The sequence below is a fragment of the Papio anubis genome, chromosome 16 (assembly GCF_008728515.1).
Source record: "Papio anubis isolate 15944 chromosome 16, Panubis1.0, whole genome shotgun sequence".
NCBI lineage: Eukaryota > Metazoa > Chordata > Mammalia > Primates > Cercopithecidae > Papio > Papio anubis.
Window position 1 is genome coordinate 41,971,748 of NC_044991.1, and position 27,097 is coordinate 41,998,844.

Here is a 27,097-nt window from a genome sequence, read left to right on the forward strand (position 1 = left end):
AGGGCACCTACATAGTCACCAAGCCCTGTGAGCAGTCTCGTAGCTTCAGCAGGTGACTAAGCCCTGCCGAGAAGTACGGAGTCTAGAGACCCTTAACCCCATATTTGCCTTATCACCTCTCCAGGACAAGTTTTAACAGGAGTCAAAAGCATTGATGGCACCTCCTACTCAAACAGACTTGTTTGAGAGCTTTCTTCTGCTCTTTATTACTTTCCCCCCTCTTAGGCCAAACTAGCTGCTGACCCTCTTAATTGTTGTGTAATACAAAGCAGGTGCTTATTAAATGTTTGCTTCCCTGCCCGCCCCAACATGCACAAACACACGCGCCTCCTGGCCTCCTCCTTCTCTGTGCTAAGCCCTCATGCTGGCTTCTGCCTAACAATGCTGGGCCTCCCCTCCCTTGCCCAGGTCCCTCTGCAGCCACCTGCTTTCCTATAGGTTGAGTCATCACCCACTCTATCCCTTGGGAATTTTTTTCCTTCCCTAATTGGCTCCACGTCGGTACGTTGTCTTCCTAGCACTCTTCCTCTTGTTGCCCCCACATTCAGCAAGTATATAGGGATCTTTCACTCTAGGAAATCTTGTTGCCCATCACTACCAAAGAACATGTAGGACAGATTTTTTTTTTTTTTTTCCTTAAATGGACAATGGGGTCAATACATGAGGAGCAGCAAATGTTGCAGAGCTCTGATTGGCATGGTTCCCACTGTGATTCCTGACTTTCTCTCTCTGATGGCACAGGGAAGACTTGTGGGCCTGCCCCTGGAGTCCTGTCCCTGCCGTGAACCTGAGGAAGGAGCTCACCACACCTCCTTAGCCCTTCCTGGTCACCCCCTCCTCCTCTTCTCAGCATCTGGCCTGGCCCCTCAGTACCTACCAGATGGTGACTTCCAAGCATCAACCTGATCATCTCTGACTTTGTTCTCCAATGTTATTTTCAGTCACTTTCCACCCCGAACTTTATCCTGTGATTTACGTGGGTCACACCTCTCTGCAGGCCTCTGCATCTGTAACACTGTCTGTGACTCCTTCCCCTTCTTCTTCCCTTGGCCAGTCATCTTCCTCTTTTAAGCTGAGCATAGAGTCGTATCCTCAGGAAGCTTTCTGTGCATTTCCAGTTGGAGCTCAGTGCTTCCTGTGTATCCTCTCGCAGGCATTTTGTGCATTCGTGTGTCTTAGCTCTTTCCAAATTCGTTCATTTGATGTTTGTGTACTTAATTGATTTAGGCTTCTTCAGGGCAGGCACTGTGCCTCATTTATCTTGGAATCTCCAGAAGACCCCACAGAGTGGGCACCTCACAAATGTTCATTGAGCTTGTAGGTTTTGGCCAGCAGATGTGCTCTCAGCACAAAGGATGTGTCTACCCTCTCACAAGTCTGCCCAGGTCTTTTGTTCATGGTCCCTGTGCAGTTTCCTATCTCCACATTACTTGGCCCCTATCTTTGTGAGTCACTCACCCACACAGATGTGTTTCTACACATTTGGTGGCGTTACAATGACCATACCTCTTGGTTTCTTTGGTATTGTGTAGACCTGAGTGTGTTCTTTGCAATTGACTGAAAAATTGCTGCGTAGTACTCAGTTTTTCCCAGAACAGAGCTCTCCAAAAGAATGACTGGTTTGCAAATTATTGTATCCAGTAAGCGCCAAGTTATCTTCAGAGCAGTGTGAATTTTGTCTTTGTTCAGTAGGCCATCTACTAATTTTCCAAACAGCCCATGTCTAAAAAAAAATACCCTGTGCTCTGAATTATAGTAAGATTTGCAGTTTTAAAAGCAAAGTTCTTGTTCCCCAAGAACATTATATCAGCCTGACTGGGCACATAGAGTTGGAACATAGTTTGGGAAATTACTGCTGGCCCACACCTCAAGCTCCCTGGAAGCCGTGATTTGTACGCACACATGTGTGATACTTGGTGCCAGAGAATTTTGGGATTAGGCAGAGAAGCCTGGTGACTTCCTTTGGGAGTTAGCTCCACGTTGGAGAGGTGCCCAGCCAGGGTCTTTGCCAGGAGATAATTTTCCTGCAGGGGAAACATTCCTCCTCAGCTGGTGCAGCGTCTTTCAGAAGAAACCAAGCCGACTGCTCGGGCCTCCTCTGCCTTGCTTTGAGACTGCAAACAGGCGGCTCATTTGGCAAGCTGCAGAAGCTTTCACAGCTTCTTCAAAGTGCTCAAAGCAAAATTAGATAACTTCCAAGCTCATTTCAGTCTTGAAAATAAAAGAATTTTTCACTGGCGCATTAGCCTCCTCTGAGCACTAACCAGTGGTGAGCCCATTTAAATGGATGTATTTGAATAATTAAATTCTAAAGAGGAGAAACACCTAGCTTTCAAACCCAGTTAAACTAAAAAATATCAAAAATCAGATCAAACCTGTATCTGGCGAGCCATTGGAGGAGCGTCATCCAAGGAGTGCAGCAGCCTGAGGGGGTTTGGTTAGCATCAGGGCCAGTGCAGACCCCGCAGCCATGGAAGGCCCCTAACTCAGAGGATGGTCTGAAGTTACCGATGATCGGGGAAGAAGGCGGATGAGTAATACTTAAATGTATTTTTTACTTTAATGTGTTCATTATGGGAAATTGAGAAATCACAAGCAAAAAAAAAGAAGTGACTGCAGTTAACATGTTACTGTACCTTCCAGCCTATACCCCTGTTTCTTCCACTGTCCATCTTTCTTTGTCTCTGCCTCTCCTTGTGTAGATGTACACACACATTTATGTATGTGCACACATTTATATATATACATTTATATTTTATATCTTGTGCCAAGATGGATTAATATTGTAGATGTACACACACATTTATGTATGTGCACACATTTATATATATACATTTATATTTTATATCTTGTGCCAAGATGGATTAATGTTGGACTTGCAAGTTTTTTGCACTTATTATTTTTTTCTTTCATAAATTCTTTCACATTATTTTAATGTCCATATGATATTCCATTGTATGACTGTTCGCTACCTCAGCGCTCTCCAGCCTTTTTGGCCCCATGGACCAAGTTTCGTGGAAGATGGTTTTTCCAGGGACAGGGACAGAGGAGGGGGATGGATGGTTTCGGGATCAAACCCTTCCGCCTCAGATAATTAGGTGAGTCTCGTAAAGAGCGCACAACCTAGATCGCTCGTGTGCACAGTTCATGATAGGGTTCGCGCTCCTGTGCAAATCGAATGCTGGTACCAGTCTGCAGCCTGGGGATTGGGGACCCCTTCCATACCTTATTTAACTTCTATTGGTAGGCATTTTGTTATCTCATTTTTAACTATCACAAGTTATTGGGCTGAAGAGCTTTGTAGCTAAATCTTTGCATTTTGCCATGATTAATTCCTCAGCGGGGAGGAAGTAGTAGTAGAATGGCCAGGCCAGAGTGCATATAGTTTTAAGGCTCTCGCTGCATATTCACAAATTATTCTACAGAATGTTTATATATATATTACCACCATTCCCACTGGTAGATGAGACTATCCTTTTTATTTTGTTTTTCAAGCTGAAAATGGGCCTTCTTAGAGTGTTGAATGTGTCAATATAATTACGCCCTCCTAGACACAGTTCTAGGCTGTATTCACAGGCCCTAGAGTCTAGGGAATCTGGCAAACAGTGGCTATCTCTAAAAGCAAGCCCTGGGCATCCTGGTCATCAAGAAAGACTCACCAAGCTCCTAATTCGTTCTGTGTTGAGTTACTTGCTATACTAGAATGCTCTATGACATTAGCATCAGCCTTCCTGGTACTTTCAGATTAAGAATGGAAATGGATTTCCGGAATATAAAGCTGGAAAGAACTAGATTCCAAATGAAGAGTCCTGGGATTTGAATACAAAAAGCCAACGGCACCAAAGTGATAGTAAGGGCTTCTCCCCAGATGACAACAATTATATGAAAGGAAATAGTTTCATTTTCCTCCCTGTGTCCCACTCCTTCCCTATTTCTTTCATATCTTCCTCCCTCCCTCCCTCTCTCCCTTCCTTCTTCACCTCCTTTCTGCCTTCACTAAACTGGGAGGATGAATACATCACATTAGGGAGAAAGTAAGAAGACACCAATAACAGGGGTATGCCCATTGTTGTACTGAGCCTTAGCTTTGCTGTCCATGACTGCACACTTCCAGAAAACAGACATAGAATCTAGTTTGTTGTTTACTTAGTGCACAGCAGCATACTTGGAACGTAGATGTCTAATAAACATGAACTAAGGGGAATGCACTTTTCCCCTTTGCTTTCTAACAATGTAGAAGGGGCTTCAGAAATAGAATCTACTGGTAGCTAGAGATATTCTCAACAAGGTTTGCACCTTCATGTGAGGTCATGGTCCCCACTGCGTGTCCTGGGAGGGAAGAAGACCACATTCCCTTGCAAGCACACTTTTCTCTCCTCTTCTCGCTCACTCGCTGCTACTTTATAAATTGTCTTATCCTTTTTTTTTTTTTTTCTTACTGACCTTGAGCATGGACATTTTATACATGGAGTTGGCAGTATTTATGTTGCTGGTAATTTGGTAGTTAGCCTGTGTTTTAGTTGATGGTTATTTACTGTGTTTATCTCTGCTGGTTTATTTTATTGGGCCTTACCATTTTTCAAAAGTTTAGTTTGCTGCAAGGCTGGTTTCTTCTCCAGTTTTTGGTCTCAGTTGTTTTGCATTTTTATGGACCATTTACTAACTTTACAGTTGGCTATAGATTGCCTTAAATAGCTTGTTAAGATACACAATCTTGGGGAACATGTGATGAAAGCAACTGAAAGAAGTGGGCTTCTTCCTCCATTAACTGAGATTAGTGTTAATTACAGACTTTGCTTTCTTCCTTTTGTCCTTGAATATTATTCCACTGTGAGCCACTTTAACTGAAGAGCTTCAGGTGTTTTCTGTTTTCAAAGTAGGTGGGGAGATGAGCCCTTGAATTCAAAGAACAATGTGCCTTTATTCAGTTACTTCAGATTGTATTGTCTGAGTGGTAGGATGCATTTTGCTTCAGCCATTTTATAACCGTGCAATCGAAAGCTGAATTGTCAAGGTCAGCTGAGCAAATCAGACTGTTCTGGTGAAATGATGAATGGCAGTTATAGGCAATGGTGGGAGAAAGTAGGTTTCCTCCTAGCCCTACATGACAGCATGATTTTCCATGGCAGTAACATATTAACTTGATTACATGTCAGCGGCTCTGTAATTTGTTAACTCATTTGATTAGAACATGTTGCTAATTCAGTCAAGGTTTCCAGTTGTACACATTCATTTTTGCTTCTGGGTCTTTGCATATGCTATTTTCTCCTCCTAGAACACTTGTCCATTTGTCCACTGGTTCTTCACATAACTAAATCTTACATGGTCTCCAAAATCTCCATTTAAATGTCACTTCCTCGAAGAGGATTTACCAAACGCAATCCAAATTTTACCTCCTGGCCTACTTATTCATAGCATCCTCTATCTTTTCTTGTTAACACTTTAAGTAGTTGGTGATTATATCTGTTTGTGCAATTGTCTACTCTTGGTCTCTGTATTTAGTGGTAGGTGAAAGAGTCTGGTTTTCTCAGTACTGTATTCTGACTTCTGAGTAGGTGTTTAAGGGAATAATTCTTGACTGAATGTGTGTATGTGTGAACTGTTTCCAGACAAGGAACTAAGGAACTTCCATACCGTCCTTTTATCACAGATCGTGACTCTTAACCTGGAATGGCTGGCTTCCAAGTCAGTGACACCATATGTTTAGTCACCAGCAGCAACTCCCATATCTCATGACCTAAGGTTAATTGTCATCATTGTTGGAAATAAATGGAAATGAACCACAGATTGATACAAGCAAAGCAGAAGTAAAACAGTTGCTGTAATCAGTATAGATTAAACAAAATTTTTTAAACAGGTAGTTACTCTCATTATAAAGTGAAATGCTTATTATAAAAAGTAACACATTCAGAAATGAATAAAGTAATCACAAGTATTCATAATCTTTTCACCAAGAAAAAAATGATTGGTTTACATTTGTAATGTTTGCTTATATTTTAAGTACATATATTTAAGTGTACATCAAATATTGTAATTGTGCATTATATAGAGTATTTAAAAAAACAGAATTGAGGTTGCACTAGATATACAGTTTCTACTTTTTTTAAACATTTTATTGTGTGCTTTTTCTCACACCATTGAATATGATTCTTCATTTTATGTTTATATCATCACTGATTTAACTTTTGACTAATCATTAAGGACATTCAGAACTATTTCCTTTTTTTCCCATGTAAATTGTTGGTAACATTTCAATTAATTCTTTATATAAATCTTGGTCTACCTTGTTATTTTGTCAGCTAAATCCACACCCAGAATTCTTTTTTTGGTGGCAGCTGCTGCTTAAATTAAAGCCACATGGGGAGGAATGAGGAGGGAAATGTCAGGGAGAGAAGTAAGGAAAGGAAGGAATATACCACTGCGTCAGATACCTAGAAAAGAAAACGCACTGCAACAGAGAGCTGGGCGTGGCGGACAGGCTGGTGCCCCGAGACCCCTGGCAGCCCTGGTCTGAGATACTGAGGCGCACATCTCAGTATTGCCTGGTTAGGGGTGTTGGCGTATTGTCTTTCTCTTGTGCGATCTCAGAGGTGCTCGCGTGTGTCAGGTGGACTTGCAAAGCTCTTCACTTCAACAGTGTATCATCATGGCAGAGGAACTGCAGTGCCTTTTATGAGTCTTCTTTGCATCTTCAAGTTTCCCTTCTCTGTTCTCTTTTCCCTCTACCCACAAATGTGCACAGTGTTTCTTTCCTTAAACCAGCCTCTTCTTGGGCCACCCAGTATAGACCTCACCAAAATAGTTTTTCAGGATAATTTCCCATGTACATTTCCAACAATATGACATTGTGTACATAAATCATGGTACATCTATGTTATAGAATTCCATGATATTAAACTATGTTGTAGAATAATAATCATTTGGTGATTTGTCCAAGGTGTATATTATGAGGAAATGATTAAAAAATAGACTCTCTGGTAGGCTTTTCTCTGTGAGTGCATCTTTATGGCCGGAAAGGTTGAGGGCTGGGAACAAAATAAAGGAGTCATGGTGCGAGACACTTACCTGTGTTTTCCAAATTTTTTGCAGTGAATTATTCTAAACATGGGAGTGTGCAGGGTATTAAAAGTTATTTCTTATGGCAAAGAGACGGACATCGGTTGACACCGTCTCACCCAGGTGGTCTGTAACTCCTTGTCATTGTGTTTCTGGCTGTCAAGCTCATGCCACTGACCTCAAAACACTACCCACAGCAATCATTGGTTGAAACCTACTCTGTGCCTTACAAAAAGCCCTCAAGATACACAGTCAGCCAAGATGGGGATCTCCGTCCTCTGAAAACCCCAGTGGAGGGAGAGACAACCTCTGCCCTCTGTGACCTGTAAGGCCCTGGATGGTGTCCACCCTAGCTCTCTCTTGGGCCATGATTCTTCTCCTGTGGCCACCCTCCCTTGGTTTCTTTTCCTGTTGGCACCATGTGGTCCTTCTGTACTTCCATTGTCCTGCACACATCCCCTCCTGGCCTGTGGCCTGGCTCGTCTCTCATGTTGGCACCAGATGCATCGTCATGGCCACTCACTTCCTTCGTGCAGCTCTCTCCCGAGTGTCCTCTTCCCAGTCCTTCCTCTTCCCCAGCTTTATGCTTTTTCAGAGTACGTATCTCACGGCATACTCACTCTGTATTAGTGAGCTCAACCCCACACTGGTATAGAGGTTTATGAGGGAAGAGACTTGATTTCTTTTGCTGAGACCACAGTGCCTAGGAGAGTGCCTGGCATGTTGACTAGGTGAATTATGGGTGAGTGAACCAGCAGTTTCTGAAAGTCCTGCTCCGTGCTGTGATAGAGGACTCATGGGCGGGGGCGGCGGAAGAGAAGCTTGCTCAGGAAGGTGCCCTCAAGAGTGTGTCATCTGGACCTTTAATATTCTGCTCACAGTCTAACTTCCCTGTTATTTCACACCACTTCTCCTTATTTAATTGGAGCAGTAGCCAACTGAGGCTCTGTACAGCTTCCTCTGTGTACCTCTCATTTGTCTTCCTTCTCCTATTTTTCTTCCACTGGATTTTCCCCCACCCACAACACTATGCTCATCACAGTTCCATCCATTTTTCAAGGCCAAGCTCAGACAACACCTCCTCTGCAAGGCTTCCTCTCATCCCTGTAAATGCTGTCCCTCCACCCCATCTCCTGTTGAAAACATGCCCTTTCCAATTGGCCTCCTTACATTGTGTGTGATCGATACATGAGCATGCTTCCTTTCACTCTGTTTCACTCACTTAAGAGTACCCAAAGGCATGCTGTCCATTCTTTATTCCACTCAGAGTCCTGCCTGTTCACAGCAGGTGCCAGGACAAGTTTTATTGTATGTGTAGAATGCGTGGCTGAAGGAAGTGGAAGGAAAATTATGTGGTGCATTCTTCTGGTTTGTCCAATGGAAAGAGATATATTTTGCAATATTGGATCATTTTTAACTTTTGAGAGGCTCCTTCTGGGATAAAAAGTACCATGGTTTGGTTGAGAAGGTAAGATAGAATTCCGGGCTGGGTAGAAGAATGGATGAGAAGTTGGAAGAGGTGGGCTTGAGTCCTGACTCTCAAAAGGAGGTCACCTGGGCCCTCTGTCTCACACTCTGTGGGCCTCATTCTCCTGGCCTGTAAAATAGGATGGAGGGGCAGGGGAGGCGGGGTGTGTATGAGTTCAGTGTATGATCTATCTCAAGTCCTTATCAAGTTCAGACTGCCTGTGATCCTCTCGCTTGATTAGGAAAACCTCTGGGTTTCACATCTATGTTCCTAGCTGTCATTTTCAGAGCAAGTTATACCACTGCTGTGAGAAATAGGCCGGGGAGAAACTTAGTGAAAATGCTTATAATATCAAATTTTATTATTTTTTTAAAAACCAATCCTTGTTTCTTAGGGCACTTTCCATTTGGAATGCAAAAGGCTTAAGACCGGCTCCTTGGAAAGTCTTTAGTGAGTACCCTCTAGACCAGGGATTTGGAAATTTGTTAGAAAATCATTCCCAGAGTGCTTTGAATTTTTAAGTTACAAACTCTGAGGTTTATTTAAGAGGGTTTAATTTCACAACCTTCTAGATTAAATTGCATTGTGAGACTTCTTGTCTCCCACCCCCATCTTGATACACACACCTTGAATTGTAATTTTATGTAAGTCCACCTACTGTGGGATACCCTGACAATGATTTGGAAAAAGGATGAGAGGGAGTGAATAGTGTAGAAATTCCAATTGTGTCTACCAAACAGCTATTCCTAGCTTTCTAATGAAAGTTTGCTGAGAGCTGATTCACATAGGAAAGACTTCAAGGCCTTTCCATGAAGAGTTGGAAACCTGATGGATGGCTGGGTTCTTCTTTTCTTCAGTCTCCCAGAGCCTACCCTGGGTGAAATAACTGCTTTCTGCTTAGCCTTCAAGGAACATCTAGAATGTTAGGGTTTGCAAGGTTGGGAAGAAGATTGGATAGGACAAGCACAAACCCCCTCACCCAAATTCAAACTTTCTCTTTAGTCTTTAAGATCCTCCCGTCTCCATGGGATTCACTCACTTGTGAGGTGCCTGAGATGACTCAAGTTTCCTAGGGGATGGTAGTGTGGTGAAAAGGTCAACATTTTTGTCTAAACCATTGAAGAACCCTCTGTAGTTGGAACCTAAACCCTAGTGAAGCATCAGGGAAAGGTGAAACATCGTCCACTGAGTTCTAGTGCTTTTCTAGTTCCTTACCAGATCTGGACTGAGGAATACCACTGAGCATTCCAGGCACAAGGCCGGGAGTTCTTTCAAAGATGACATATGCTTGATCAGAACTATCTGCATAATTTGCAGAGTTCGGTACCTGTTGAAAGTTGGGCCTCTTGTTCTAATATCATTGCGAATTTAAAGGTGGCCACAGCAGAGCATCAAGTATGGGACTTGTCTGAGCACAGGGCCCTGTGCAGCTGCATGGGTCGCACGCCCATGAAGTAATCCCTATATTTGACAACAACCTAAAAGTCACCTAGGAAAAAGCCAGGCCTACACATTGACCAAGAAGTTTTTCCTTATCTGATCCTATGCCCACTGAGATAATAGAGTAATATCCATGCCAGGGACTTTACCAATATGACTGTCCAATAGGGAGACCGCCTCTGTTGCCAGGGTGTCTCCCTTCCATGCATGTTGTGGGCTGGACTCAGCTTCCGTTACCCTCCCTATCTACCTGCACTGCAACTGCCTGCTCAAGCATTGACTGGACCTGGGTAGTCATACTCTGTTTAGAAAGTGAAACGACATCATAGGTACAACATGAATGACTATGAAGACACACAAGGATGCAGGTGTTTATGCTTTCAGTTCATTTAAATCTTCCTCATTTCTCTCTCCTCCCTCCTTCCTCCGTTCCTCCCTCTTTATGGTATAAGCTGAGACATTCCCACTCGCTCATTTTTTTATTGCCGATGATAACAGAAAGATTAATTGAAATATGTGCAGTTATACGTAAAAATGATAGATCTCTTTTAATGTAAAAGAAAAGGCTATCTCTGATTAAAAAATAATAGGTTGTATGCTGTCCTGTCCTTTTTTTGTTGGACTTAACACAGTAAGTATACTTCCAAGTGTCATTTTAAAATGCTAAAAACACCTGCAAAAATTACATCCTTTGTGGTTTCCTTTTAGTTATAACATTTGGGAAATTAGAATAGGGGGCCATGATAATTCCAGTAAAGTAAGATAATGAATTACACATATTTAAAATGAAGCCACCTTCAAATACAATTATTCTTGATGTTCTTTCCTTGATAATGACACACTCACATTTATATTTTACAATCTACTGAGGTTTATTATCCCAAGTAATTATCATTGATTATGGAAATAGGTGCATTTTGGAGTATGATTATTAAATATGTAATATTTAACAGAAGTGATCTAATGTGAGCAGCAACTCGTATCACTGCATATCTAAAAATACTCTCTAACTTTGGAATGACTCTCCCCTCATACTGTTTGTGATTTAAGACTGAACATCTTTATGGTATTTTTTGTTTGTTTTTTAAATGTTACTCTTATTTTTGAGGAAACAGGTATCATTGTTTACCAAAGGTATTTTGCTTTCAGTAGAAAACAACCAAAGTTTCTACCTATTTAGAGACTGGTCACAGAAAGGAAATCACAAGTCTTCATTAAGAATTAAAATGGTATTCTCTCTCTGATTTCTGACTCAGTACTTTACAGTACTACTTTCAGGGGCCAGAGCAATGGCCTCAAGCACCTGGTCTTGACAGCTTCCCTTAATGCACATACTTCCCTTTCTCCATCCCAATAAGTGAAGGCTTCCCCTAAGGATGACCTGTGATTTCACCAACCCAGAGACTCTTAGATCCTCCTCCAAGCTGCTCCAGACCATCCTTCCTCTGCCCACTGGAGCACTTCTGAGCCTCACTTGGGACATCTGCCTGTCCCGCTTTTTGCCTTTCGCACTCTTTGCCTGTCTGTACTGTTGCCTTCTCCTCCCCTTCCAGACATTTCCTTCTAAGCCTTTCATCATTCTAAGTTGTGATATTATCTTCAGTGATTCTTTGAAACTAACTCATCCTGCAATCTAGTTACTTAAATAGCACTCCCTTCTTCAGCCTGGAGACTTTCTTTGATTTCTCACTTTTCCTGTAAGTCTTGTCTTGTCTCCATTTACTTCCGTATCCAATTAAGTCCCTCATCTCCAGCACTTTAGCCATCTGCTTCCCAGATCATCAGATGGTCCTTCTGTTCTTCCACTTATGTGAGTCCCATTGATTCTAGAACCATTGCGCTATCTCCCTGCCCTAAGCCTATATCTAGACATCTGAGCTCAGTGCAACAGAGAAAACCACATCAACACAGAGATCAGTGCCCCTGTAAATTAAGTCTCTAAGCTTGAATGATGCCCAGCCAGGCCTTTCTGCTCATTTCCTCCATCAGTTCTCTTGCCCACTGGCCTCTTCATTATTAGAAATAATGTTCCTGACTCTTTTACTTCTAACCCCGCCATTATTTCTCCTCACTCTTATGAAGAGGAGTCATTAGGCAGAGGAGCTTGTTTCTGACTCCGTATAGAACACAGGAGTCCTAAGAGAGCAGCACCTTTAAATCCCACGTCTGCTTTGCATTCATCCTTTTCTTCTTCTTCCTGTCCCAATGAAAGAACTCCCCTTTTGCCTTTCTCAGACTAACTTCCCCTACCTGTACTATGGATCCTATAGGATTAATAGCTAGTATTTATTAACTAAGTTAATAGTGGTTGTGAGTACTCTTGTTGGATCCTCTCACCAACTGAGAACTAAGATTATTTTTGAGCCTGTGTTCAGATGAGGAAATTGAGGCATAGGAAAGTTGAGAGATTGTCCCATGGTCATATAGGAGCCAGAATTTGGTCTGGGCTGGCACCTGTGCCCGAACCCTTGCTCTCACCCATGGTGCTACCCTTTCCTTTCCTGCCCGCTCAGAGACCTCTCTGTCCATCAGATATTCCCAGCCTCTTTCCAGTTTTTCACTCAATCTCTCTGTCTCCTGCTTTTTCATACAAGGATTTATGAACAAGTCCATACAAGGATTTAGGCACAAGTCTATTTCGTGTGTTAAAATGAGCACCCATTCTCCTAAAACCACCACCTTCCCTTTATAACTAAACCTACCAAGAAAGCGCTCTACTATATTTACATTCACTGTCTCCAGTTTCCTCTCACTCACTCCTCAGACCTCTGCAGTTCAGCCCCAGCCCAGCAAAGGTCTCTCCAAGATGAACCTCCACATAGCGAAGGTCATTGGGTATTCCTTGGGCTCTGCATTTTACTTGGCATTCCTGGATTATTCCATGCTACTGATCTCTTTCTCTTTCTTCAGACACCCTCTTCCCTCTGCTTTCATATGTCTGTCCTTCCCTGATTTTTCTCTGTATCTCTAACTGCTCACTCCCAGCCTCATTAGAGGGCCATTTATCTCTGCCAGTCACTGCGAAGTCTGTGATCTTTCTGACTTCACAGTAAGCTCCTTTGTTTTCCTTCTGCACGTGTGTCTTGGGTAACCTCACCCACTCTTGGGGCTCCAGTTCTTGTCTACATGCCAGTGAAGGCCAAGTCCACATCTTCAGCCTTGATACCTGCTTATGGCATGTATCGTGCTGCCTGTTGGACATCTCAGTTGGATGACCCTTTGTAAACACTGGCTTCTGTGTGTGTAAAACTGAACTTACCTTGAAAGCAGGACAGAGAATAGATTAAAATTGTAGGCTCTAGAATCAAACCCGATTCTGCCAGTTACTAGTGACGTTGCCATTTCTCATGTGTGAAATGATAACAGTGACCTCACAGTCACTGTGAGGATTAAATTCACAGTACCTAGAGCAGTGCCAGGTATAGAGTGAGTCCCCTGTGGTCGTTAGCTTCAGTGAGTGTCAACCGCTGCCCTGGCCTCTCCCACCTTGAGCGCCAGCACTGCTACAGCTGCCACTCCCCAGCCCCCCCGCCAACTGCTCTCCTCATCTCGGTGAACCATAGCAGTGCGAGGCAACACTCAGCCCCTGGTGTGTCCAGGTGCCAGGCAGGCATCTTACATGTCGCGTCTCACTTGATCCTGGCTATAGCCCTTTGAGGTGGGGCCTGTTACTTTCTTCAGCCTCTATAGCAATGAAGCATCCAAGGTTAAATAACTTGTTCATGGTCTCAGAACACTAGAATTTGTATTCACACCTGCTGATCTCTGGACTCAGTCTCTTTGTAATTATGTTCTGCCTTCCTACCCCCTATAGGAGTTGGACAGAAACCTGAGGGTCATCTTTGCCTTTTTCTTTCTTTTTACCACCCCCACCAAAATGCCACCAGTTGCCAGGTTTTGTCAGCTCGACCTGCTGAGTATCAGGAGAGAGCTTCACTTTTTTTTTTTTTTTTTTTGAGACAGAGTTCTGCCTGTCAGCCTAGGCTGGAGTGCAGTGGGAAGCGAGCCCCACTTCACTGTAAGCTCCGCCTCCCGGGTTCCCTCGGCCGCATTCTCCTGCCTCAGCCTCCCTGAGTAGTTAGACTACAGGCCACCGCGCCTGCTAATTTTTTACAGCAAGTGACGGCAAGCCACCGTGTTAGTCAGGATGGTCTCTGACCTCCTGGACCTCGGATCCGGCCTGTCTCGCTCCTCCCAGCTGGGATTGCAGCGTGAGCCACCACAAGACTTCTTTTATCCCTCGCACCAGGATAATAAATTCTGGTTTTAATATCTAATGTGACGTTGTAACTGAGCACCTACTTTTTTTTTTTTTTTTTTTTTTTTTTGAGGTGGAGTTTTGCTCTTGTCTGCCAGGCTGGAGTACAGTGGCGATATCTCAGTTCACTGCAACCTCTGCCTCCCGGGTTCAAGCCATTCTCCTGCCTCAGTCTCCCGAGTAGCTGGGATTACAGGTGCCCGCCACTACACCTGGCTAATTTTTATATTTTTAGTAGTGATGGGGTTTCACCGTGTTCACCAGGCTGGTCTCAAACTCCTGACTTCAGGTGATCCGCCTTCCTCCCAAAGTGCTGGATTACAGGTGTGAGCCTCTGTGCCTGGCCAACTGAGCACCTGCTTTTTAAAAATTGAGCACGATGTCAGGTACTGTGCTAGGCAAGAGGCTACAACAGTCTGTAAGAGAGATGTGGTCCCTGTTCCCCCCAGGCTCCTGATCAGTAAGTGACAGTCAGTGTGTCACACCTGAGCATGGGGTTCTGAGCCCAGAATTTGGTAGTACCTAGGATCAAGGCAAACAGTTGACTTGGGTCCTGCTCTGTCATCTACTTAAGTTTCTACCACTAACTTGTCTCTGTCTTCTTGTATTGCTCCTGCACCCATCTGTTTTCTACAGAACACCAGGAGTATGTGTTCTTCAACAGTCCTGGCCCAAGACATTTTTCTGCCACCTCCTTTAAGATCAAGTTCAGAGTCATTAACGTAACATCCAAGGCTCTTCACTGTCCGGCTTCTGTTGTCCTCTTGAACTTCATATCTTGCCACCTCTCCTATAGCAAGCCCACATCTGATTTTATTAGCTTTCTTTGAGTTTCTATATCATGCAAGAGAAAGAATGACCCAGATTAGATATATGCTTCTTCAGGAAGCTCTGCTTGATCCTAGGTACTACCAAATTCTGGGCTCAGTACCCCATGCTCATATGTTGACACTCTGACTGTCACTTACAGACCCGGAGCCTGGTGGGGACAGGACCACATCTCTCTTACAGACTGTTGAAGCCTCTTGCCTAACACAGTACTTGACACTGTGTTCAATTTTTAAAAAGTAGTTGCTCAGTTAAAATGTCACATTAAATATTAAAACTCAGAACTAATTGCTTCCTTGAGACCATACAGCTCACTAGTAGCAACAGTTGTGATTGGCAGCAGAGATTTTATTACCGAACTTGAATTCAAGTCCTGCCTCTGCTGCTTACGTACTCTAAGCCTCAGTTTCCTGCTTTGTTAAAAGGGATGAGAAATATGCTTTCTAAGGCTGGAAGAACAAGTGACGGAGGGCATGCTGACTGTCAAACACAGAACCTGTTTCTTTTTTTGTTTGTTTGTTTTTGCTGCCAGGGTTCCAGATGTCATTTCGCTTTTTTTTTCTTTTTTTATTTATTTGGTTTTTTATTATGCTTTAAGTTCTAGGGTACATGTGCACAACGTGCAGGTTTGTTACATATGTACACATGTGCCATGTTGGTGTGCTGCACCCACCAACACGTCATTTACCATAGGTATATCTCCTAATGCAATCCCTCCCCCCTCCCCCTACCCCACGACAGGCTCCAGTTTGTGATGCGCAGAACTTGTTTCTATAAACAGTCCTCAGATGGTAGGTTTCCATCCGAACGCCCAGTGCTCAGTGTAGCATTTTTGGCTGTGCACACGTGACACTGTCAAAGCCAGCTCTACTGGTGTGCGCACTGAGCTCTCGTTCACAGAAAATAAAATCAAGAGTACAGTTCATTCCATTAGGGAAATGCTTAGGTTTTAAAAAGTATTTGATCCAGTGATTCTTTTTGACTATGTAAATATCTCTAGAAAGACTGAACTCTACTGAAGTGTGAAGATACCAACTTGGAATCCTTCCTAAGGTTCTGTTTATTCTTAAATAAAAAGGAATGATCAAATTTTAATTTTAACGAAGTCCTAAGACTACTTAATGCAATTGCATATGGGCTAGCCTTCATGACTGGCAAATGCTTTTCATTTAGATTTATATGGCTGATTTCTCATGCTAAGGTACAGATTATTTTTGTTTGTCAGTAGAATAAATATATTGTTATCTAACAAGTTTCAATGAGATATTTAATACTTTTATTTTATATCACAAATTTGAACATTGCTCATAAACTGAGTTAATAGGTGGTATTTTGGAAGCAGGCCGCCATGAGTTCACATCCTGGCTCCACTACCTATTACCTCTGTGACCTTGGAGAAGGTGTTCAACATATCCCAACTTCTGGATTCCTCATCTGTAAAATGGAGATACTGTTTGCTGCCTTTAGAATTTGCTGGGTGGACGAGGGAGATTATCTGCAAATCACCCCACACAGCACCTACCATGTAAGAGATAGTTCTGCCTAAAAACGCCACCATACTGTAGTCCCAGCTGCTCAGGAGACTGAGAGAGGAGGATTGCTTGAGCCCAGGAGGTCAAGGCTGCAATGAGCCATGATCCCACCACTGCACTCCAACCTGGACGTCAAAGCAAGACCCTGTCTCAAAAAACAACCCCAAAACGAAATCCACCAGACATCTTACTCTCAATATTTCCCCACGTGATTAAACTGGAAAGAGAACTATTTGAAGTGTTTGTTCGCTCATGACTAAGTAGTTGTTTCCAAACTGAATTTTGCACATTATTCAAGGAAGAAGATTTATGGTGACTTTTCTGTAGCCAAGCTTTTTAGCTGTATCTGCCCTCTACCACAACAGAAAAATATATAAGCTTAAGAATTATAGTTCAAGCGTGGTGGGCTGGGGGGGGTGGGGTAGCTGGCAGTGTCTGACCCAACCCCAATCCCAACCCTGAAAAAAAAATAAAGAAATACAGTTTCTGCTGCTTAATAAGAATAGTTAAACTTTGCAATAATTAAATATAATATTTGATAAGAAATCAGCTTGTGTTATTATTTTAGTGAGTTGCTTTAAAACTCCCGATGACCTAAATCCCTTTATTTTACCACCACTATGAATCTGTTCACAATCTCACAACCCCCATAACTCCTATGTTGCATAACTATTAATTATAGCAGGAACTTGATGAACCTACATGCAGTATAACTATCTATACAGTAGTAAAGGTGCCAGTTTGATTACTATTTATAATTATTGTTGGTACTCAGTTATTTACTATGATTATCTTGAGAAGTGTGAGAAGTGTAAAACATAACAGAGCTAACTTTTTGGAGTGGAGTGTTTGTTTCATGAAATTATTGGGAAATGTTATATTTATAAAAAGATGTTTCAATTTGTGCATGGCTGTCGGCTTTTAAGTACCTTACTGCTTTTCTCCTGATATTCCTTCCTATTAAATGCTTTCCTTAATTGATGTCTGTGCTCTCTCTCTCTCTACCTCCCTGGCAGTCTTTTCCCTATAAAAGGACCCATCTGTCTAAGGTAGAGATTCTCCATTTTTATATACTCATCAGTGCTAAGCTGCATGGAGTAGACGTGCTTCTCATTTAGAAGTCTTGTTTAACTCTGCTTTTTCAATACAGTTTTTGTTTTGTTTGTTTTCCTTCAAGTAAAATCTGTTCTTTTCAGCCTGAGTTCAAGTACCCAAAAGTATGTCTAATTCCTAATCATAGTCCTAAAGCAAAGAATGCATTTTAATCTTGCTAATCCATGGTAATTAATAGTAATATTTGGAAAACTGATGCCCTTTTGAATATGTGACTCTGTATAGAGAGACTGAGAGAGAGAGAGAAAAGCTCTTTAGAAAAGTGACTCATTTTCATTTGATTTTATTAGACTTGAATTTGAGAGGCAACAGCGTGAAGAACTTGAAAAATTAGAAAGTAAAAGGTAAGCCACATGGGGTTCAAGTTTCAACACTACTGTAGTCTGGATTCCTGTGTTAATATCCTGGACTGATTTCATCTGTGTCTGCTTCAGTACTTCGCTCTTGCTCTGTGTCTGTTATTTACATGTCTAACGACTGCAGGTCTTTTTGTTTTGTTTTGTTTTGTTTTTGTTTTTGTTTTTGGAGTAGTTGGTTTTTCTTCAAGTGTAAATTTTTTTAAACAGTTCGTCTTCAAATATTTATGAGAAACGAGAAATAGAGTCAGTAGGCAAATTTAACACACCAATTAAATTTAATACACCAAAATGTATTCATTTAAAATGTAGTCAAAAGTAAATCTTCTCTTAATAACATCCCCTGAGTTTTTAAAAAGCCTGAAGAATGACAATTTCCCTTCCTTCTACCTCCCTGCTTTTAAAACATCTTTCCTGATGCTGTTTAGCCGTTTGTATTTCCCCATGTATAATTTGCTTTTCTTATTCTTTGCTCACTTTTCTTTTGTGTATGGGGGCACAGGGTGGAGAGAAAAATGGCTGTTTAATTGATTTGAACAGTTCTTTATATGTTCTGAAATAATTCTTTACCTGATAAAACTGTATTTTCTCCTTTTCTGTCTTTCCTGTCCTATTTAACCAGCCAAGACGTAGACCAAAGATGACAATTAGAGTAAAAACTAAAGCTATAGAAAATCTGCAAAGTAAATGTTTATTTTGTAGGACCTGGAGTTTAAATGTCACAAATAAATGGTCTTAGTTTCCAGCATCATCCAGGATAAACATCTGGTGGATCAGGAGGTGGAGGCCGTGTATTCCTACTCTAACTCGGTGCTCTTCCTCTGGAGGCCATCCCAACCCTAAACTTTATGGTACAGTGCCCTGTGGAGATCATTTGTTCTCCAACAGAAGACACAACATGTCACCTCCCCACCAGCCTGCAAAAGTACGCATGTATATATTCTAATGGAGGCTCCAGTTAGTTTCAGTGTTATGCACTAATAAACTAACATTTTGGGCCATTTGATGATCACCATTTGTCCCAAACTGGTGATTAAATGCTACGTAGTATGTAGTTTTTTAGCTGGAACAATGAACTGTCGATGATCATGACTTTGATATTTGACCCCAATGAGATGAGGACAGCATAAGCGTTTTTATTTAATGTTGTCTTGTAACTGAACTTCTGTTGAGTTTTAGTCATTGGGCTGAATAAAGTTATTCACACTTAATTTAAATTGGGCATGGTTCTTTCTCTTCGAGCTCAGGGGCCTTTTAAAATTATATCATGCATAACACATTATGATTATAGGCTCTACAAAGAAATGATATCAGAAGCCACTTCAGGAGTATAGGCAGATGATATGTTGGACAGTTAAAAAATAAAAAAATTAAACAGGGTGCTGCTGGAAATTTAAAGGAAAGCAGTTGCTCTTCTTTTTTTATTTTAATGGAGGCTTTGACCTGGTCGTCTGTGCATTTTCAGAACATTTCAGTAAAGTTAGAGCAACATTTGAACAATGATCAGATCACAACCAGTCAGTGCTTTGCATTTCAGGAAACTCATAGAAGAAATGGAGGAAAAGCAGAAATCAGACAAGGCCGAACTGGAGCGGATGCAGCAGGAGGTGGAGACCCAGCGCAAGGAGACAGAAATCGTGCAGCTCCAGATTCGTAAGCAGGAGGAGAGCCTCAAACGCCGCAGCTTCCACATCGAGAACAAGCTAAAGGATTTGCTTGCTGAGAAGGAAAAATTTGAAGAGGAGAGGCTGAGGGAACAGCAGGAAATCGAGCTGCAGAAGAAGAGACAAGAAGAAGAGACCTTTCTCCGCGTCCAAGAAGAACTCCAACGACTCAAAGAACTCAACAACAACGAGAAGGCTGAGAAGTTTCAGATATTTCAAGAACTGGACCGGCTCCAAAAGGAAAAAGATGAACAGTATGCCAAGCTTGAACTGGAAAAAAAGAGACTGGAGGAGCAGGAGAAGGAGCAGGTCATGCTCGTGGCCCATCTGGAAGAGCAGCTCCGAGAGAAGCAGGAGATGATCCAGCTCCTGCGGCGCGGGGAGGTGCAATGGGTGGAAGAGGAGAAGAGAGACCTGGAAGGCATTCGGGAATCCCTGCTGCGGGTGAAGGAGGCTCGTGCCGGAGGGGATGAAGATGGCGAGGAGTTAGAAAAGGCTCAACTGCGCTTCTTCGAATTCAAGAGAAGGCAGCTTGTCAAGCTAGTGAACTTGGAGAAGGACCTGGTTCAGCAGAAAGACCTCCTGAAAAAAGAAGTCCAAGAAGAACAGGAGATCCTAGAGTGTTTAAAATGTGAACATGACAAAGAGTCTAGATTGTTGGGAAAACATGAAGAGAGTGTCACAGATGTCACAGAAGTGGCTCACGATTTCGAGAAAATAAAGCCAGTGGAGTACAGGCTGCAATATAAAGAACGCCAGCTACAGTACCTCCTGCAGAATCACTTGCCAACTCTGTTGGAAGAAAAGCAGAGAGCATTTGAAATTCTTGACAGAGGCCCTCTCAGCTTAGACAACACTCTTTATCAAGTAGAAAAGGAAATGGAAGAAAAAGAAGAACAGCTTGCACAGTACCAGGCCAATGCAAGCCAGCTGCAGAAGCTCCAAGCCACCTTTGAATTCACTGCCAACATTGCGCGTCAGGAGGAAAAAGTGAGGAAAAAGGAAAAGGAGATTCTGGAGTCCAGAGAGAAGCAGCAGAGAGAGGCGCTGGAGCGGGCCCTGGCCAGGCTGGAGAGGAGACATTCTGCGCTGCAGAGGCGCTCCACCCTGGGCATGGAGATTGAAGAGCAGAGGCAGAAACTTGCCAGTCTGAACAGCGGCAGCAGAGAGCAGTCAGGGCTTCAGGCTAGCCTGGAGGCTGAGCGAGAAGCCCTGGAGAAGGACCAGGAGAGGTGAGATTGGGAAGGAAGGGTGTGGCATACAGTGGGTGCCAAATGAGTGCTCATTTTTCACTCCTTATGTTGTGTTTATCACTGTTTTTTAAGTTATTCTTTTAGCCTTCATATTCTCTAATACATAGGCAAATGCTTGTATTTGCCAGAACTGAGGAAGGTACCCCTAAACCTTAGTGTCCTTGTTTTAGAATTGTTGGCCTAGAATTGAAAAACACAGGAACAAAAGCAAAGCCCATGTTCATTATCCCACTCACCTATGGAATGCGTGTGTTATAATATTTTGATAAATGCAAGACTGAGAAAGTTTCCACTTTGATTTCTCCTTTCCTTCTTTCTTATCTCCCCTGCCTGTCTCCCTCTCTTTTCTCTTTGTTCTTCCCCTTCCGTTCCCTCCTTTCTCTTCCATTGCATCTATTTCCTCCTCCTTTTTCTTCCTTTGCCCTCTCTCTTTCCTCTCCTTCCCCTTTCTTCGTTCCCTCCTCACCCCTAAAAGCTTGCTCCCTGTCTCTTTCCTTCTCTCCCTATTTTCCGCCCTCCTCCCTCACCTCGTTCTATCTCTGCTTCCCTGCCCTTTCTTACCAATGGTTTTGCATCTTCTCCATGACTAGCACTTGTTGAAGTAAGTATCATCCCTGGAGTTCATGGTTTGCATACAGGCTACTGATTTCTACAACCTGTTGGGAATAAAAAATAAATACTTTTCCCACCCCTATTGAGTCACAGTATTTAAGAGGAGGCCTCAGGACTCTACATTATAAAACAATCAACCAAACCAACAAACAAAACTCCAGATGATTCTGAGCACAGTGGGATATTAGAACACGTTTGGTGATTTACTGGAATTATTTTTGTTGTCGTGAAAAATAAAACTAGGAAACTAGCACTCTTGTCTTGTAAGATAAGAATATTTATCTTCCTTCACCTATTTTCTGTCACCATGCTTACCAGACCATAAGTTCTCAAAATGAATAGTACGTGAATTTGAGAACACCTTTTTTGGAGCCTTGAAGACATGATGACAAGACTCACAGAAAGGCCAACAGCCACCTGGGTGATGCAAACATCACCCGATTTGGAGACTTGCAAGAGGAATTTATAGCCTAGTTCAGCTCCTTCCTATCAAGATGGTAGGATGTTCTTACCTTGGGCAGGATCTTTCATCGCTGGGCCTCAGTGTCACCACTTGTATAAGAGGAGGATGGATGAGATCACAGGGTCTTGCTCTGGGTCCAGGCTGGAGTGCAGTAGTGTGATCATAGCTCACTGCAGCCTCAAACTTCTGGGCTCAAGCAATCCGCCTGCCGCAGCCACCCAAAAGGCTGGGACCCCAGGTGTATACTACATGCCTGGCTTTTTATTTATTTATTTAAAGAGATGGGGTCTTCCTGTGTTGCCCAGGCTGGTCTCAAACTCCTAGGTTCAAGCAGTTCTCTCACCTGAGCCTTCTGAAGTGCTGGGATTATAGTCATGAGCCACCACTCCCTGCTCAGTTGAGATCTTAAGCTCAAATTGGAGAGCTGAAAGCTTGCCCTCTCTGCAGTACTTCCCCCACCCACAGCACCTCCTAAGGGGGCTGCACCAGAGGTCCAGTGTACTGGCCAGGACACCCCACCTTGGCATTTAGCAGACACATGGGACTGGTTGCTGATAACAAGGCAAGACTCACTCAGAAGTGTTACTGTAGCCTTCACCCATCACACTGCCTGAAAAGGTCAGGACAACTTCCATTCAAATGACTGGGTTATGCTATGGATTATATTTACCACCACTGTCTGGTAGTTCCCTCAGGCAAAACAGCAACAAAGTAACAATCAAAAACCCTAATGCTGTTATTTCAGAGAAATAGGTTGGGGGTTTAAGAAAATGATTGCAGGTATGTTATGTAAATGAAATTGCTAGACAAAGATCCAGCCCCAGGAAATTTAAAGTAGTGGAGGGCACACTCTCAATTTGTAGCCTGTAGTGTGCAATAAGAATGCAGCATGAGCTTTTAGCTTGATGTCCTTGGCTTTTGTCACCTGGCCATTTAGTATTAATACTGTATAACAGCAGATACAGTATTGCAGATTCCACAGAAGTGATTACACAATGTGATTGTTCCCTCAGAAGCCAAGTAAAGGGGCCTGTTAGCTTCATGAGTTTTCATGAAATAGACTTAGCTAAGTGCTAATTCAGGCCAACAGATTCCGGGCGCTGTGTTCTGACTGCGATGCCCCTACAGCTTTCTATGGGAATTTCTGTTGTGCTTCATTTTCTCCCAGGGTTCTCACGGCTAAGCCAGGATTCACCATGCAGCCTGACTTGGCCCCTTGTAAAATTCCACAAGTGTGAAATACTAAATTCATGTGGGACCAGACTGGACAAGAATGTCCTGAACTTGGCTCTCCCATTGCCTTCTCAGTGCTTTGTGAACCAGGTTTAATCCATTTTCCTGCCTTTCTTCCCACCACCTGCTCATTCCAGCTGCCCCATTGACATGGATCAGGTAACCCAACTGGAAACGCCTCCTGTCACCATAGCAGGGATAACAGAGGCAAGTTGTTAATACTCACACTTAATCCTGTTTTCTTGTCAGAGTCCTTTAACAATGGCAACGATGATAATAGTCATGAGGCAAGCCATGAAAAATAACTGTGTATACCTCAGATCCTGCTTTAAATGCTGTGTGTGCATTGTCATTTACTTTTCCAATAAAGAGTGCCATCGTCTACAGTTTACACATGAGGGAACTGAAGCCTGCAGTAGTTGTATGACCATTGGGGATGAATGTCACACAGTCAGAAAGTGGCAGAGTTGTAAGTCAGATCTCAATCTTATCACCCATCTCTGAGCCACTTAGCCCTCTAGTCTTCTGACCATGCGTCTGCCACACGGGAGGCCAGCTTGTCCCTTGCCACCCATTTAAATCTCACTCAGGCTTCAGGATACCACTCAAACCCTCCTTTGCTCTGTGGAATCTTTTTCACTGGCCACTGGCCCTGTACTGAAGGACAATTCTTAACAACCCCAGCAGGAGTTTTCTTAACTGTAAACATTGCTAATTGCCTGCTGACATCCAGCTCATTTGTTTTGTTTTGTTTTGTTTTGGCCATTGATAATACCCTATTAATATTGCTCCTCAATTCTTTGCCCACCACCAGGCCTCTGACATTTTTTTTTTTTTTTTTTTTTTTTTTTGCTTATGTCTTGTCTTTTGAAAATACTGTATGTTCCGCAAGTGGATGCTCTAGAAGTACTTGCTAATCAATAGACCAAGAAAGGGCTGAGTTAAACTGGGCACAGCCTCGTGTGGGTCTCCTGAGTGCTTACCCTCATGACCCTGTGATCCATGTCGGAAAGTTCAGAACTTGGCTTTCGTGTTCAAGATAGAGCAGTCAGATTGCTGCTGGTGACACCAGAGGGTTGGCAACATCATGGTGTGTTGGCATCTGAAGGCAGAGTCTCTGATTTTTAGAGCTGAAGGAATTGAGGGAGATTAGTTGACGCTCTCATTTGATCCATGAGGCAATTGAGACCCATGTTTAAATAACTTCACCAAGTTCACACAGTGAGTGGACTGCAGTCTCATGCTTCCTGAGGCCAAATTCACTGGCAAGCTTGGCCCTCTGGCCTGATGGCCCTGGATTCAAGTATGCCTGGGCCGGTGGGAGAAAGACCTTACATACATTTGACCTCATATAGATGTATCATTTATCATTGGAGGTAAATTTTATGGTTTATTTTAGTTTCTCATGGAACTCAACCTACTTTCCTAGGCCTGTCTTTTCTGCTTCCCCTTCGCACGCCCTCTGCCTCCGCACAAAGTGGATGCCTGGTTTTCATGGCCTTGCCCCATTGCTCATATTGCTTTCTGCACTTAGATAGTCTTCTGCCATCATCTCCAAATGCCTAAATTCCCACTGGCCTCTGGAGACTCAACTTAGAACTGCCTTGACTGAACTTTCTCCTAGATTTGTGGTTTTTAAAACTCTTTAAAACAGATCTTTTTCGTCAAACGTAAGTATTTACCAGAACCCTGATATGTAGTCCACAACCAACTCTTGTTGAAGCAGGAGTTACAGGCCTCAGAATCCTACACACCTACCTCTAGGACTTGTTTGGAGCACAGTGGAGAGATCTTTGCTCTTGATGGTCAAATTTACTCTACCTTCTGGATGCCTCCAGTGCTCGTCCTGAACCCTTCTTGTGGCCCATTGGCACTTTATGTCTTGTCTTATGGGTATGTGGCACCTTTTCTACTAGAAGGTAAAGTTCTTTGTACACAGAGGACAGATCTTGATCCCCCATGTTGTCTAAAACAATATCTCACACAGTAAGGATGATCAGGAAATACTATTAATGAATGAATTATGTGGCTCCTATCTGTGTAGGTTAGAATATGAAATCCAGCAGCTGAAGCAGAAGATTTATGAGGCCGATGGTGTTCAAAAAAGTCATCATGGGACCCTGGAAGGGAAGGTGGCTTCTTCCAGCTTGCCAGTCAGTGCTGAAAAATCACACCTGGTTCCCCTCATGGATGCCAGGTACTGGACATGAAAGTGATTCCAGGCTTCTCATTTGATGTGACCCAAGGATTCATTGTTTCTCTATTGAACTACTTTGTATCTGGAGGGCTGTATTAAGGGCAACAGGTAGTACATGTGCTTGAGATGTGCTCTGCCTTCATCTGCCATTGGCCTGCCAGTGGTAGGGTAAGGGGTGGTTTCGAGAAAGTCAAGGACTTGAGACCTGGCTAGCCAGATCCATCTTGTTGCAGGTACAGTTGTCCCTTGATATCTGCATAGGATTGGTTTCAGGACGCCTCTTTGATACAAAATCCACACATTCTGAAGTCCCCCTGTTAGCCCTCTGGAGCCTGCGGTTAGAAAAAGTTGCCCTCCTTACATGTTCAATCTGTATACAGTTGTGGATGTGAAACCACTAATAGGGAGGTCCAACTGTATTTATTGGAAAAAATTCACATATCAGTGGACCTGTGCTATTCAAACCTGTGTTGTTCAAGGGTCAAGTGTGGTTTGAATGAGAGGGTGGAACGAAAAGTTGCAGGGGAACCAGCTCATCCAGCACAAAGTGAGGCAAGGCCAGGTTGACAAAAACAAAGACCTAGAATTAACTTAACTATACCAAGGAGGAGGACCTTGTGTTGACAGTTAATTTATATGTCATGGATTACTAATAGATGAAGTTTGTTATAAAAACTAGTATATTCAGAATGATTGTGAGTATAATAAATCTATATCTAATGTTACTTTAGTTAAGTGATTTTCAGCTTAGGTGGCATTGTGTGTTGCTCTGTGGCTTAGAGCCCTTAGAAAAATCAGCTTAATTATTCTTTGCCTATAAGAAAACAATGATTGGGCTCTTTTACCTAAAATTTTAATCTCTTTGCCTAACATTTTAGAAAATCTTTTCTCTTTGTTCTGTAGTATAGAAATGATTACAGGATTATGCATGCGTTTATGCAGATTTACTTATTTATTTAGTGAATGTGCTAACATATAAACATGGAAACCATTTAATTTAAAATAATCCATCTGGCTGGGCATGGTGGCTCACACCTGTAATCCCAGCACTTTGGGAGGCCGAACTGGACAGATCACCTGAGATCATGAGCTCAAAACCAGCCTGACCAACATAGTGAAACCCTGTCTCCACTAAAAATACAAAAATTAGCCGGGTGTGGTGGCGGGTACCTGTAATCCCAGCTACCTGGGAGGCTAAGGCAGGAGACTCACTTGAACCCGGGAGGCGGAGGTTGCAGTGAGTGGAGATCACACCACAGCCCTCCAGGCTGGGAGACAGGAGTGAGACTCCGTCTCAAAAATAGTAATAATCCATCTAATCAGTACCTGTAGAATTGGAGGAGGGGAGTCTAGAACAGAATGACTTCCATTTGGGCACTCTCTGCCACTAGAAAGATTTTCGTTGAAGATAAACTTCTCTAGTCTCTCTGGTTCCTCCAGTGGAATGACCTAAAAACAGTGAGGTGGAATGACCAGAGATAAGACCAAAATCCACTGAGGTGGTCAGGGCTGATAGTTTTGCTTCATACAACTTCACCTACATTTTATGAGATATCAGATAATAAGTTGACGCTGCTTCAAAAGTCAGCAGTGTTTGGCTTCATCTCTGTCTTGGCCCTGTCCT

General features: G+C 42.8%; 1 protein-coding gene across 12 annotated transcripts in view; it reads left to right on the forward strand.

The window, feature by feature from the left end:
* The window catches only part of KIF16B (kinesin family member 16B), a 308,558-nt gene that overhangs the window by 179,809 nt on the left and 101,652 nt on the right, over positions 1–27,097 (forward strand). For 7 of the 12 annotated variants that reach the window (XM_009216573.3, XM_021921252.2, XM_009216575.3 and 4 more), the window contains 4 exons: positions 17,599–17,631; positions 17,986–18,039; positions 19,589–20,947; positions 25,321–25,473. In XM_009216573.3, the coding sequence (XP_009214837.2) occupies positions 17,599–17,631; positions 17,986–18,039; positions 19,589–20,947; positions 25,321–25,473 (1,599 nt within the window). The remainder of the gene's footprint in view (positions 1–17,598; positions 17,632–17,985; positions 18,040–19,588; positions 20,948–25,320; positions 25,474–27,097) is intronic. The other 5 variants (XM_003905090.4, XM_009216570.3, XM_009216576.3 and 2 more) reach the window with 3 other exon arrangements.